Below are 15,212 nucleotides of genomic sequence, written 5' to 3' on the forward strand. Positions count from 1 at the left end.
TTAAACAGTTGACACATTGTCTTGTTGACAACAGTCGACTTATTGTCTCTCCTCAAAGCTATTAACAATTAATCGAGAAAAAGAAAGGAAATTACATAATGCAAGTGTGGAATATTTTATAATTATGCTCGCAATTAAAGACATGTACGGCAAGGGGTGCGTTCGGGGAGACGCTATTAGCGCTATTTAGCGCTATCGACTGTTCACGGAGCTAGCTGGTAGTGCTATCAAACGCAATTATGACGTCATTAATGGTAGTGTGATATGTCATAACTGCGCGCTATCAACGTTATTCCTTCCGAGGTAGTGTGTTGGTAGCGTTAGCGTTTGCGAGCTCCGTGAACAGCAATAGCATAGCGTGGTAGCGCGCTTCTGCTAATAAAAATGGAGCAAAATCGTAAAAAAGCAATATTAACAGCAGTAGCACTTATAATGCAAGAATTAATAGATTCATCGTCTGAGAGTGATGATGGTGAAGAATGAAAAATTATAGAATAGAGTATAAATGTAAGAAAACATGTACCATGTCTCAGCATTAAAAATTAAAATATCGGCATTTCTCACATTTTCCGTTGAATTATCAGATGAATGTTTGTAACAAAATTAGGTGTTATTATTTCCAACTAGTTTAATATTGGACAAAAGATTTATAATTGGACTGGATCTTTTGTCCAGCATTTAACGTGTTGAAAATAATAACACCTAATTTTATTACAAACATTCATCTAATAATTCAACGGAAAATGTGAGAAATGCCGATATTTTAATTTTTAATGTTGATACATGGTACATGTTTTCTTACATTCATACTCTATTCTATTATTTTTAAATCTTTACCATCATCACTGTTAGACGATGAATCTATTAATTCTTGTATTATAAGTGCTACTGCTGTTAATATTGCTTTTTTACGATCTTGTTCCATTTTTATTAGCAGACGCACGCTACCACGCTATGCTATTGCTGTTCACGGAGCTCGCATTCATTAGCGCTATCTTGGCTCCGTGAACGGAGCTAGTAGCGTTAGCGTTGATAGCGCGGTAGCGAGCTGCCCGAACGCACCCAAGATCTATTTTTTGATCCGTTTTCCCCGCTGCGTCCAACGACCACAAAATCTCCGGACGAAAATTGAAATATCACGTTTCCAGGATGTGTCGCCTAATTATAGAAATTAAAGGATAAAAAAACCGGTGTTAACGGAATGTTCGGGGAAATCAGAATGGCAGATATGTAGAATCCTCGGACTCGCGCGTCGCGTGCGCAATCAACTTACGACATCAGTGTACCTTCCAGCTTGACGCTCTGACGTCATATCAATGACGGGATAAAACTTTCGCGATCATCGGCCAGATAAAGTTTCGGCGTTCCCGCGTTCGGCACTCATTCGTGCATTCGAGCTGGCACGTTGACAGTCGAAGTTTCGCGGTGCGATCGTCCGCCCGGTGTTGCGATACCGAATTGACAAGTGCTGGCGAAATTGTCAGAGTTTTTTACAGACCGCGATCGCTTCGCATCCTGGACAGCCGAATACGCTCGAAGATGATCGACATGAAAGAATTGGACGAGTGCTACAGAGTCGCTGAGGAATTGGTCCTATATGCAGGAAAGGTGCGTTTTTTACGCGAAACAATTCGCAAGCATTGCGAAAGTATTGGGAAAGTGCGCGATAGTGAGAAGACACTCAGAGATATCTGTCGAGTGATAATCACGAGTGTGAGATACTAGAATTGATTCGGTGGATATTTCAGAAACCCCGCAACTTCTCAAATAAATAGTTTTAAACGTGCGCTGCTAAGAACTCTGCAGTAGCATTTCAAATAAACTATACTACTTTTTTTCTAATTTTATAACAAGTTGCATCACGTATGCCATGTGATATTTGCAAATGTCAAATATTTAATTTTATAATTAAATAATATTATATAATAATATTATTATATAAAATTTAATTATCAAGTCTATTAACGAGATACCTTATATTTCTTGTTACACATCATTGTCGTAAATTTCGTCAGCTACTAGTTAAATTAACGAGTTATTAATTCACATATTGATGAGTAATTGATATTTAATGTGTATGAATTTATCGTACATTATAAATATGCAAATTGCAAAATTTTGAATTTTTAATGCATCTTTCTTCACGCTTAATAAATAGAAAATTTAGTAATAAATTTTGTTAACAATAAACAGTTACAAACAGTTAATAGCTGGTCTCATAAAAAAAGCAATGCGCTCTCTCTCTTTCTCTCTCTCTCTCTCTCTCTGAGCACCATATAAATGTATGCAAAATATACTAACAAAATTTCATTTATCGCAGGTAATAGAAGATGGCATTAATACGAAAAAGAGCACCAAAATTAAGGGGATCGATTGGGATCTGGTCACAGAATATGACCGCAAGATAGAGGACAAATTAATAAAACAATTGTCCGCGCAATTTCCATCCCACAAGTAAGTTATTGTGAGTGGCGAGCAATCGATAACAGGGATACGACAGTTATAACGATCTGTATTTCGATCTTCTAGATTTATCGGCGAAGAAACGGTGGCGAAAGAAGATCGTCTGCCACAGCTGACCAATGATCCTACGTGGATAATAGACCCGATAGACGGCACCACGAATTTTGTGCACCGTTTTCCACACACGTGCATCTCCGTGGCGTTGCTCGTGGACAAAAAAGTGGAAATCGGCATAATATACAATCCTCTCATGAGGCAATTTTTCTCCGCGAGAAGGCACTGTGGCGCCTTTCTTAATGGCAAGCCTATAAAAACGTCAGACGTAAAAGGTAAATTATACTTCCTTTTTTTTTTTAGATCAGTAATATGCACACAACAGCGTGATTGATGTAACAACGATGAATAACAGAAATGTCTGAAACAATTTTCATACATTACTACGTCCTTGTTGAAAATAAGTGTAAAAAATGCCATTTTACGGTCCGATGGAAGGTCATTCATTAGAAATCACAGAATACACTATATGTATATCAATTGATGTCGCGTCCTTCATAAAACAATCTCTTTCAAATCTCGTATGAGCTACAGTCAATTTGCCATCCATCCGAATAATTACTCCACTTTAATGTGCGTAACATTTCGAATTTAAAAATCATACAAGTAATACATCTTTCCTCTCCAGATGTATCTCAATCATTAGTGGCTATGGAGCCATGGCTCGCGAAAGATCCGCAGCATTTGGCCAGCGTGTACAGCAGAATGCATGCTTTGATACAAAACACTCATGGGTAATGCATTTAAAAATATAGCGTCCATTTATATTAAATTAAGGCCCGATTGCACTGGCGTTATTTCGGCTTTAAGCGAGACGTAAACATGTGTCTGTCTTTAGAAAGAAAGATAGACACATATTTAAGTGTCGCTTAAATCCAAAATGATGTTGGTGCAATCTGGCCTAAAAAAATATTGTTTTAATTAGAGATGTATCGATTTAATTATATGTTAATGGCGAATTGTTCTTTAGGATACGATCACTAGGAACAGCAGCACTCACGTTGTGCTACGTAGCAATGGGAGCTGTGGAAGCATATCATATTGAAGGCATAGATGCTTGGGACGTTGCAGCCGGAAAATTAATAATTGAAGAAGCAGGTGGAATTATAATTGATACTGCTGGTAATTATTATTTACATACTATGCTAGATTTCATCTTATCGTCTTCTTTTTATCCAAAAAAAACCCTTACTAAGTATTTAAAAATCTATATTTACAGGAGGAGAACTTGACATAATGACGCCAAAAGTTATAGCTGCGTGTAATCAGCAAATTTCACAGCAACTTGTAGATCTCTTCAAAAAAGCTGATTCCAATGTACTTAATAAGAACTTGACTTGATTAAAATAAATGTTTAACTGACATATACAATGTATATTCTATATCACGTTATGCAATATATGTTGTATGTCATATTACACTATTATGCAGACTTAAAAACACAGTATTATTAAGAGTGGCTAAACAAAGTTGTATTATATTTATAAAAATTGTATGCTAGAACTGAGATGTCTTGCAAATATAATTATAATACTTTTTGTTAATTACTGATGTTATTATAGTACATTTTGACAGCTAGAATTAATGAATGTTTACATATTAATGAGTGATTATTATATATAAGAATTATTTATTAATATCAAATTACTCTTTAAAGTTTAAATCCTATCATTGTAGAATATCATATTCTACAAAAATCTCTTCCCCTTTTTCATATATCTCGTAACTTATGTCAATGACACAGACATAATTATTATAAGTAATACATGCCAAAAGCACAAATTCATTATAACAATCAATAAATTTATCATACCTGTGGACCCATATTAGGTGGCATCTGCTGTGGATGAGGCGGATAATTCTGTTGTTGAGGCGGAGGTTGTTGTGGTGATTGAGACATAGGTGGAGCTCCTTGTGACATTGGTGGGCCACCTTGATAACCTTGCGTCGGGCTATGAGGATGATGTTGCGGAGGCCCCATTGGACTGCCTTGCGCATTAGAAGGAGATGGTGCCTGTTGCGGAGGACCCATGGGACTAGGAGCTTGCGGAGGTGGCATAGGTGAAGACTGTGGCGAAGGACTCGCCATATTATTATGCTCAAAAGGTTCCAGTTTATTTAAGAATCACCTCCTAAAAATAATCATAAATATAAATGTAAGAGTCTCTCTATGATTCTATACGCACCTGTATAATGTGTAGATGTAAATCTATATAAAGTTTAAAAAATATTTCTAATAAAAACCTATTTTACAATAACTTTTTTTTCCATGTGAAAATCTATCATTCTCAATATATGTATGGACATATGTATCGACAACTTATCATTTCACGTTACGAGATACCTTTCTCTCGATTTTCCTCTCCAAAAAGCTTAAGGAACACTCGATGATCGATTACAAATATATAAAAGCCATGTAGTAATAAATAGAGATCCAACGTTTTCTCACGGAAACAAAGCTCAACCTGCATCGGAGCTAGTAACTGATGAAGCCATTGCGGTATTTTCTAGGCTGCGTCCGGTATTGGTGCTCGATACTTTGCGTTTTACGTACCGTTTCAAAATTCCGTTACGGCGAAAAACACACAGGATTCGTTTCTATATGCCATCACACGCGCACACTTCTTATCAGAGATACAGAACATCAAAAAGAGACGGCATCGAACAACACCAAGAAATACACACTACCGGCCATTTTGCTACTTGACTCGCAGCTTCGTTATCCAATGATGAAATATGGCGACTTCAAGTACAAACTGTAAAGAAAAAAAGTACTTTGATCGTTTCCGGTCACTAAGCCAGATGGCAGTATTAAATCCTTTGTCCTAGAGTCCCTAGAAATACTGAAAATTAAGAAAAATAACAAAATAAAATACCAAATCCTTATTTCTAGGGACTTTAGTCCATCAAAACAACTAGCGGATCCACGCTGCGGATTGGCGACAGCAGAGAGAAGCCTGGAAATCGATTCTGTAGGTCTGTTCTTTATAGCTGAACTAATTATGTGGCTGCACTAGTTCAGAGTTTATCTTTTTCCCTCCACATTGGAAGGAACTAATGCAGCCAGTTTAGCTATAAAGAACAGATCTATAGCGTTTTCGATTATACAGGATTTGAACGACCCAGGGTTGGTTAATGACGTCATTGCAACCTCTCCACCAATGAAAGACTTGCATTTATAGTAAAATAGTGATTGATCAACCCTAGATCGTTCAAACCCCGTTTATTCGAAAACGCTACTAGAATGTTTACAATAATGTTTTTAGTCTGGGTTTTACAAATGATCATCGCTAGCCAATCAAAAACGTTGCGACAAAGACAGATATCTTACGTCAATACAGCTCTCTTTTTTGCCTAGGGAAATCATCCCCACTCCTTCAAAGCTGTTCAGTTGTATATAGTTCAATAAGCTCAATGTGTGTGTGTGGAACAAACCCAGTGTATAAAGCAAGTGAAAACAAGAAAATGGCTTTGGCCAAAAAAATTGGTGGATTATCGAATCAATTATTATTTAAGAATAAAGTATTTTTATACAATTCAATAAGATGCTATTCTGACAAACGTAAGTGTAATTGAAATAATCACATGTTTTATGTTAAATTGAGATTGTATTGTGTTAAGTTTTGCTAAACATTGATAAGGTTAAGATACTGTTATTATGTAAGTAATTTAGTTATTCCACAAAAAATACAGATAAAATTTTATATACTAAATGTAATGTACTTGCATGTAAAAGTATGTGGAAAAGTAGCGAAGTAGTTGATGTATTTTCTAATAATTGTATACTGAGAAAGAAATTAACCAAACGTTTTGTATGATCTGTCATTAGCGTTACCATGGAATTACCTCTGGCAGCCAGATAAGTATTCAGAAAAAGATCACGATAAAATTGCGAAAAAGTTTAATATGCATCCAAAAGAATATAAACCTTTTTCGGATAAGGAAGCATGTGTTGGTGATTATCCAGATATATCAAAGATAGGACCAGCTGCTAAAGACCCATACTATCCATATGATATGCCAGTATATAGAAAAAACTATCACGAAATGGTAAATTTGCATACATATAAGATATTTCTAAATTATTTTAAGCAAATTGAAATCAGAAAACAAAGAAGATGAATTAAAAGATCAATGAATCAAAAACAAGATATAAAAACAATTGTAGTCAGAGATATTTGGATATATTTTAATCTGTTATCTGTATTTCATTATATTATGTTTCTTTTTTCAGCTACATCCCGATTTTGAAATGATGGGTGAAGATCGTTTTAGTTTTGGCTATAAGTATAGAATTGATCTAGCCTTAGCATCAGCAATATTTGTGGCATTTGTATGTACTCTTGGACTAATTACCTACATAACGGATCCTTATCCTTCATTTATACCTGTGGTAAACACTTTTATCTATGCATTTGATCAATCTATTTTGAACATTAATTGTTTCTAATCAATACTATGTTTAATCAAATTGTGTAATATTTTATTAATATCTATTTCAGATGGAAAAGCAATATCCACATAAAGGTGAAGCACATTATTCATTTGAACCAACTAAATAAATTGTGTATATAATGAATAGCCTCTGATAGATACAATAAACTTGTATGCAAGATACAAAACAGTGTCTGCAATATGTAAATACATAATATTTATAACAACATATGTCTCTTTATTATAACATTTCGGCAACATTACAATTTTTATTATTTATTATAATTTTAATTAATTTTCCTTCCAATGTTTCTCCTTTCTTTTTCTGCCTTGTAGAACAATCTATTTCACTTTACTACTAATTATTTTTCTTTAAAAATATTTATTAGGCATCTTGCATACACAAATAGCTTCATGAAGTACTTAATTATTTCACTGATTCTCTATCTGGATCCTATTGAAAATAATGAGTGCGGTAAAAGAGTTCATGGTTTACAGTTGTAAAAAACTACATACCATCGACTAACACATTTTTATTTCACTTCTTCGTACATTCATTACAAAAAAAGCAATAACATTTGATCCAAAATTTGTATGCATACAAATCTTCAATATGTATTCAGAACATAAAAAGAGAAAGAGAAAAATGATGTCGATAATACTCATTAGTGTTGGTTGAACATTAATTGCATTGACATCGAAAGATCTTCATACAAATTGTATCCATTGTATCATGACGTACGTTGTAGTATACACGACCATAATGAAAATACAGATTAGAAAAATATGACGATGGGCTACGGAATAAATTGTACAATGAAACGCGTGAGCATGATATATTTCATGTGTCGATTAAAATCCGTCACAATTATCGTTATAGCGTAGTTAAGGACGTCGAATACAACACTTAGTAATATCACGTACTTACAAATGATATGCTTAATCAATTGTCCGCTTCCGTTATTTTCAGTGATTACACATCTCATAATGTTTGATAGTCTTGTAGAATGAGACACATATATTCCGCAAATACTAAGTAGTATTCCATTTTGCCTGCACCCGCCTTCTTTTTGACGTCTAACAGTAAAATACATTTCGACAGATATAATTGAATACGTATATCACGAGTATAAAGATGCAATGCTGTCAATCAGAAAATAATTGAGAGAATCTGCTATAACTTGGATTTCACATCTTACATGTCGCAAATACGTGGTACACATTAATAAATTCCAAAGTTTATACCTTTATCGTCGCGTGGCAATTGCACAAAGTAGCTGTACTTAAAAATGATATGAGCCCGAAGGAATTTCTTATTAAATGCAGATATTGCTTATTCAAAATATGAGCGTTTCCAAATATTGGTTATCAGTTATTATTCTGTAATACTTTCTTCTTTTTGCTTTTACGCCAGACTGAACTGTTTATTATTGACTAGATGTTTATCATGGACATCAGAATATTACACAGTAAATTCAGATCTGTACCTTTCATGGTGAGTTGTATGCATATTTCAAAAAATTATTCACTTCAAAAATTGCAACTAATTCTATATTTTTAATTAGTCTCCAACGTAGTCAACAATCTTCTATTATTTAAAATGTACGGATTTTGTATTTTTTTTTCTGCACTATATGCAATGTAAAATTTATATTACAATATTTTTTGATTATTATTCGTCTGAAATAGTCGACTCATCTGTGTGATTACGCAGCGCAAGTAAAACTAAATCAATTTCTGGATCATTAAAATTACTTTAAATACGGTACTTTAATACATTTCTTATTCACTTTCTATCTTTTTTTCTATTTTTTTTTTTTCTAATTTACTGCCCTACAAGTAGTGTTCCGTAGATATGTCATCTTTGTTGCTGTAGTAATAAATATTCTGATGGAACATAAATCAATGAAGCGTCGATACGCAGTTTTTTTTATGTGTGATACTTTCTAATACTTACCGTGAGATCTATGTGAGTGCAAAGTTACATACATATATCTTTTGACAAAGAATTGGTAACACATCGATAGCGATTATTACTTGTTTTGGTACTTATCGGTATTTGCTACTAATAAAAGACGGCCCAAACTGACGCAGCGATACAGCAGCGGGAAGGTTCCTTGCGAGACGATCGGTCTCACATCCTTTCCCGCAGTGCACCTTTGCGTCGATTTGCGCGGACTTGAATTGCCACTTCCTATTTTAACAGTACACGCAGAAGAACGTTAATCCATTTTCGGCGAGAGTTATTTGATTCAATTTTATTGAGTTTTTCGGCCGAGATGCATGTATGACCGAGCGAGGAAGCCCATGTGTGGGACAAATAATTTTGATACAAGTCCGTCTCTGATGTAGAAACTAGTTTTGCCTTTAGACCTTAAAACGCTTAGATGTGTGTGTGCCGAGGTATACATTTTAAATATTGACAACATAGTTCGTTCCGTTGTTAGACTAGATTACCAACATATGCATATATACAGTGTAATAAATATTGTACGATCGACCTCCGAACGTGCAAATAAACCTCGCCTTAAAATCCGAGTATGCGGTAAAATTACACGATATATATGTAATATATATATCACGTGTTTAATTGTAATTTTTTTTTTTTTTTAACGTTAACAGCAATTGCTTTAGAGTCCATTTCATTCAGACTGTCATTTTGAAGCTAAGACATTCAGCAAATAATAGAAAAAAGAAAATACAGCTACGTTACCGCCTAACTATGTTACTCTCTAGTTTATTAGTCAAGTATCGAGCGTAAGAAGAAAGCAGTTGCGGTAATTGTGTTTCGTCTTCTTAGCAACTCAATTTCCTACTTGCAAAGCAGCTTAATTGCCTATCTAATTAGTAGATCGAGTCTAACTTCTTCGTTGCACATTCAATGGATCATCTCACTCGTATTTTGGTAATATAGTACTTAAGATTATTTACTTATATATTCGTTCGTAATATGTAAAAAGGAAATTCTGCCAATAGTCTAACAGAATCTTCATGCAATTATAGAAATTATGATACAGTGCCGATCCGTACAATTGTCTCTCGGGAAGGTCTTTCAACTATTAACAGAATTTCTAAAAAATATTGTACAAAATATAAACGGTTGTTTATCAACATTGGAAGATAAAGATGTCATTAGAAGCCTATATGCAAAAATATGTATAACAGCTGCCTCGAGAAACAATATGATAGAAATTGAAAAAAAAAAAAAAAGTAGATAAGACACAAGTCGATTATACGATCGCTTCTCATTTAATGCAAAAATTAAATTAAAATATAGTATAAAAAAAATTATGCATGCGCTGTATGCGAACCTAAGATGGCATCACAATGATTCAATAAACTTAAAAAAAATTACTAGCCTGATGCAATATACTGTACATTTACAATTATCGATACAATGGTAGATACACGCGATATAAATTCATGAAATTATGTATACAAGTAAATTATTTACAGCGTTAATAGATCTCTGCTTAATGCTATATTGAGAAAAATCATTTCGACATTAGCTAGAGTGGGCGAAAACATAAAACACGCACACGCATTCACTCATGCACCGGTAATGAACTGAATACTGACGACAAAGTAGCAATATGTGCGCTATTGTTGCTGCATACTTGTCACATATAATGTGCGTAAGCTAGCTGTTTTCCCGCAAGATTCTACAATGATTTCGTATCATAAATAAGTGGCATAAACAAACGCAACGTTATGTACAATTTCATTCATATTGCGTATTCATTAGCCAATTATATCACATTAATTTTTAAGAATTTCTTTTCCGCACAATGTCACAAGCGAGTGTCATGAATGTCGAGGATGAAGGGATTTATGCAGATCTTTCTATCTAAGTTTGTGGGAGTTCGCTCGGTAGAATTCAAACTATTGACACTAACTTTTATACGTATATGGCAGCTTTTCAACTACTTTTTAAAATTTTGCGTATCTATCCTGGCAATTAATTTCTCTGGATTGCTATTACCCGTGTTTTGTACTAGAACGATGTCAGTTGTCAACTAAATGCTTAGGCCTTTTCTGTTGCTGTTATATCACTAAATATTACAAATCTTGATGTTACACGTATCCAAGATGAAGTTTGAGAATCGATGAATCATTCATATATATATATATATTTACCGGTTATTATTACACGGGTGAAGCATTATTACCCAAATAATAAACTAAAAAAGAGATTGACAGGCGGATTCATTCACTTGATTCATTCTTGAAGAAGAGGCACGCAAACTGCTATATTTATTATTATATGGCAACATCTTCCATTGTGGATTATATCTAAAAGTGGTGTCATTGAGTGTTAGAAAAAAAAATACAAGATATATCCACTTTCAATCGTGGCAAAATTAATCCAATTGCTTGTCCCGTGGAATGTATTATGAAAATTAGTGTTCAAGTTTAGGAGAATATTTCAAGTTTTTAGTTGAAAAAATCGCTTCGAAAACTGATAAATTATGGAGTTAAATTAAATTTGGATAAAAATTTTAATTACATATTTATCTTACCCCATAATCGTTAGGTAGTGATGTGAGTTAAAGTTGAAAGCTTTGATATCTAATAACAAGTTGCCAACAAAAATGTTTTTTTTTTTTCCTATCATCATATACAATAGTATATGTAACAGTTGCGCTCAGTCGTACCATGTGTCCCGAGATATGCGCGCCAGAGCGCTAAACACGAGACTACAATGGCCCTACATTAATCAACGTAATTGGTGTTCATCCTTGTGTAATCAACAGTGTTCTGTTGACGCTCGAAAATTCGCTTACCTACATAAAGCTAGAAATGGACGTTTACATACATTTAAATAAATTAAAAAGAAAAACACGTACTACTTTATACAATTCGCTAGCAAAGACAAATAAATAAGTCGTTTCTTAAATGTATCTAGAACAGTTGAAGATCGGGGTTTCTCTCATTAATATTAGGATAAACATTGTTACAGTTTGTAAGTTAAGTATAAGTTGCATATCTTCATAGCAAATACTTCATATCGGCTTGTAACAAAACGGAAAGACTATTAAAAATGCACTGGGATAGATATTGGTTTTTACCTAGCGTTCTTCAATGAATCCGAGCTTTTGGCGTTTCGATCTCGAATTGATGCGAATTTTTACAAACGTATAATTACTTTAAGTTAAATAGTGCAGTATGTTATACTGAGCCTACTAAATACTGAATTCATACGTTTCCAATACTAAAATTTCCGTAAAGTTTAATAATACAGTAAGACACAACCTCACAGAGGTTGTCGAAAAGGGATAGACTCGCTAACCCTTTCACCGCTCTTAGAGCGTTGTAGAATTTCTCCGCAAAAAAGTATATACCTAAATATAAATCTCCTAATTCACTGTGTGTGTGTATGTGTGTGTGTGTGTGTGTGTGTGTGTGTTTCAGCCTTTCGATTTCGAGACGCAGGCAGTGAAAGGGTTAGGTATATTCTAGTTTTGCGACTGCGTCTTCTTGCCGCCACGTGGCTTGATACTTTCGGAAATCTGCCACATCGCCTCCTCACAGAGGAAATCACTAAAGTTGTTGAAAAATGTTATGATGCGTTCGTGTTTCTTGAAAGAGTACGTGCTGCAAAATATTAAACAACAATTATGCAAAAATGCAAAGCGGGAGTATCAAAATTTATTATCGAATTAGTAAAAACGGAGATAATCACCCTTTCTTAAATCTTTTCATATTTTCAACAATGTTATATTGTTGCCATCTCTTTGAGAAGTTTATAGTGCCATCTGGTAATAAATCGCTATTTCCAATATGCACAAACGTAAGATCTTGTAAAACAAGTCCGCTGGAAGAATACGCGTGCGCATTGTTAGAGAAATATACGAGGATATTCGCATTTTTTTAATAACAAACACTCACATATAAGGAATACATGGTGGTTGTGTATCTGCTAGAGCTTGTCTATAGGCTCGGAAACTGCTAGAGCTGTCGATGAGGGCGCAATACTCCTTGAGACCTTCCGTAATATGCTTCTGCCACTCGAGTCTCCTAATGGGTGCACTGTCCAGTGCAGACAACAATGCGAGATAGCTATTGAAATTGTTAATCTTCCTAAGGTGTTTCATTATTTTGATGAACTTTACAACGTATTTCTCCCTGTCTTTCGCCTCATTTTCTAATCGATGTTCTAGTATCCTAGATCGTGCCCAGTACGACATTTTGTTGAAATGCTCAGTGAATCTCGTAAGATTCGGACTTCTCTCCTCGTTCTGCTCCTGCGCCCAGATCAGCACTTCTGGAATTTCTATTTTCATGAACAAATCGGCATCGAGCAGTGTCATTTGTTCCGCGATCTGTTCGCTTTTGAAGTCCAACAGAGATGCCTGCTTCGTTGTTACACTTAAAGACGAGAGAATCGGCTGTGCCGCTTGCAGCTGCTTGAGACTGTGCTTCTCTAAAATCTTAACTCGCAACGCTTTGGCCATCGTGAGATCCCCGCTGCACACCAATTGCTGCACAAATTCCATTAGAGTTTGCAGAAGAACGTCGTCGAGATCGGATATTCTGTAGAAATAATTAATTGCATCAGATTTTATTCTAAAGCTATAAGAATAATAAGTGTGAATAAAAATTTTTGTTTACGTTAAATCACTGACGACTCTAACTAATAAGGAAAACGCTTCGCGCGCGGCTCTTTGCTTGACGACATCTGGAGAACACGAAAAACGTTGATGGCGTCTGTGTAGCTTTCGAATTAGTTCTAACGGCTGTATAAAGGTTCTGTACGTCGTTAAGAACGCCTCTTGATATAGAAAGTCTGAAAAAAAGTATACATTTCTTCTGAAATTTAGTTCATCTAACGTCTTATTATATCACACACAGTTTTCATGATTCATTTATCATTTTCATGATTAATACATCAATTACCTGATTCTTTCTCATCTACGCAGCATGTAAAACATACGATATAATAAATAATATGATTGAAAAATTATTATACATTTTTGAAAACTGAATTCGTTCATTAGTTGTGAATACTTGATCGATAAATAATAAAAGAAAAAGTACCATACCGTGTTTGTTCGCTTTCGTCGCATGGATTAGTAATGCATCGGGATGTCCACCGCGTATATCCGGCCCTTCCTCTTCCGCTTTCTTCAATACCAAGTATTTGCTAATGTCTAATTCGTCTAAAATACTGTCGTCTTGATCGACGTCCCTCAGTTCAAGAGTGTTTTCGTCAACTGATATGGAAGAAAGCGCATTACTAGCCGGCCTGGACGACGGCAATGCTGCGTCCAAGATAATATTATTATTCTGAAATAAAAAAAATTATACCGCCGTGAATGTTAATGATCTCCAATACAGCAGCCAATTTATTACATCGAGATTTACCGATTTCACTGGAGTGGAAGGTGTAACGTCTTTCTTCTCTTGCACGTGAGCTGGCTCGTCTGGCTTCAGGGGCGTTGATGTCACGAGGGGATCCGAGTTATTAATACTTTGCATACTGATCGTAGGTTTCGGCGATATCGGCGGAGGTGTAGAGTTTGATTTGATGGAACGAGATCTCTTTGGTGGTAACGCCGGCGGCAGACTAGAATTATTTGTTGCATCTACCGATACTAAAGTCGGTGCTGGAGTCATAGAAAGGCTGGAAAAGAAAACAATTGTCAAGAAGATGTTATCGAAACTATCTGTAAAAAAAAAAGGTAGGAAGAATGCATGAATTGTGTATCATAGAAATACGTACCTTGAGCTGTCACGTAATTCAGTCACGGTGTGCGCCATAAAGGAACATGATTGTGTTGTGGTAAGAGACATCTCATGTTGCTGCCATTCTGCTTGCATCGAGTTGTAGGCTGCTACAGAATGCCGAGTACCGAGACCGGAGATGAAATCGTTATTACTGTGGGAGCAGTTTCCAAACATCTCCATGTACGCCATGACTGAAATGCATTCAAGTGTACGGATTAATGTGGATTTTCGTAAGAGTTCCGAGAAAGAGAGAGAGAGAGTGAGAGAGAGAGTGAGAGAGAGAGAGTAATTCTTGTTATTATAAATTATTCTAAATAAAAACTGAATGGCGTATAATACAGTCGATGAATACAAGCATGACGTATGCTGCAATAAGATATTAAGGCACATGGTGTATGAATCGTGTAAAAACACTGATGCGCAAGCAAATATTGTCGTGTGATTGTTATTTCGATAAGCCACGTGTGTATAAAACTGAAAAAGTCAAACTCACTGGAGTAAGAGTGGAATCTTTTGAACAGCATCTTTCGTAT

General features: G+C 35.1%; 3 protein-coding genes across 11 annotated transcripts in view; 2 read left to right on the forward strand and 1 right to left on the reverse strand.

The window, feature by feature from the left end:
• The first annotated feature begins 1,295 nt into the window (after window positions 1-1,295).
• On the forward strand, window positions 1,296-4,061 carry LOC105675874 (inositol monophosphatase 1-like). The gene is made up of 6 exons (XM_012373350.2): window positions 1,296-1,608; window positions 2,321-2,454; window positions 2,530-2,792; window positions 3,146-3,251; window positions 3,488-3,639; window positions 3,737-4,061. The coding sequence occupies exons 1-6, from the start codon at window positions 1,540-1,542 to the stop codon at window positions 3,856-3,858; spliced, it is 846 nt and encodes a 281-aa protein (XP_012228773.1). The 5' UTR covers window positions 1,296-1,539; the 3' UTR covers window positions 3,859-4,061.
• A 1,853-nt stretch (window positions 4,062-5,914) lies between these two features.
• ND-ASHI (NADH:ubiquinone oxidoreductase subunit ASHI) lies at window positions 5,915-7,178 on the forward strand. Its single transcript, XM_012373297.2, has 4 exons — window positions 5,915-6,079; window positions 6,347-6,567; window positions 6,752-6,910; window positions 7,020-7,178. Exons 1-4 carry the CDS (start codon window positions 5,932-5,934, stop codon window positions 7,077-7,079), a joined length of 588 nt encoding a protein of 195 aa, XP_012228720.1. The 5' UTR covers window positions 5,915-5,931; the 3' UTR covers window positions 7,080-7,178.
• Window positions 7,179-7,464: 286 nt separating this feature from the next.
• Window positions 7,465-15,212, reverse strand: part of LOC105675839 (C3G guanyl-nucleotide exchange factor) — a 70,279-nt gene continuing 62,531 nt past the window's right edge. For 8 of the 9 annotated variants that reach the window (XM_012373284.2, XM_012373285.2, XM_012373277.2 and 5 more), the window contains 8 exons: window positions 14,675-14,870; window positions 14,317-14,575; window positions 13,995-14,238; window positions 13,849-13,863; window positions 13,564-13,738; window positions 12,841-13,485; window positions 12,635-12,766; window positions 7,465-12,546 (listed from right to left, as the gene is read on the reverse strand). In XM_012373284.2, coding sequence (XP_012228707.1) covers window positions 12,408-12,546; window positions 12,635-12,766; window positions 12,841-13,485; window positions 13,564-13,738; window positions 13,849-13,863; window positions 13,995-14,238; window positions 14,317-14,575; window positions 14,675-14,870 — 1,805 coding nt within the window. In that variant the 3' untranslated portion in view covers window positions 7,465-12,407. The remainder of the gene's footprint in view (window positions 12,547-12,634; window positions 12,767-12,840; window positions 13,486-13,563; window positions 13,739-13,848; window positions 13,864-13,994; window positions 14,239-14,316; window positions 14,576-14,674; window positions 14,871-15,212) is intronic. The other variant, XM_012373279.2, reaches the window with a different exon arrangement.

The sequence above is a fragment of the Linepithema humile genome, chromosome 5 (assembly GCF_040581485.1).
Source record: "Linepithema humile isolate Giens D197 chromosome 5, Lhum_UNIL_v1.0, whole genome shotgun sequence".
In the NCBI taxonomy this organism is placed as follows: domain Eukaryota; kingdom Metazoa; phylum Arthropoda; class Insecta; order Hymenoptera; family Formicidae; genus Linepithema; species Linepithema humile.

Bases quoted from the DNA above. Each gene is read 5' to 3' on its own strand.
- LOC105675874 (XM_012373350.2), top strand. From the start codon at position 1,540: ATGATCGACATGAAAGAATTGGACGAGTGCTACAGAGTCGCTGAGGAA. The intron at 2,455-2,529 runs GTAAGTTATTGT...TCGATCTTCTAG, and splicing joins GCGCAATTTCCATCCCACAA to ATTTATCGGCGAAGAAACGG. The intron at 3,640-3,736 runs GTAATTATTATT...CTATATTTACAG, and splicing joins AATTATAATTGATACTGCTG to GAGGAGAACTTGACATAATG.
- ND-ASHI (XM_012373297.2), top strand. From the start codon at position 5,932: ATGTGTGTGTGTGGAACAAACCCAGTGTATAAAGCAAGTGAAAACAAG. The intron at 6,080-6,346 runs GTAAGTGTAATT...ATCTGTCATTAG, and splicing joins AAGATGCTATTCTGACAAAC to CGTTACCATGGAATTACCTC. The intron at 6,911-7,019 runs GTAAACACTTTT...TATCTATTTCAG, and splicing joins ATCCTTCATTTATACCTGTG to ATGGAAAAGCAATATCCACA.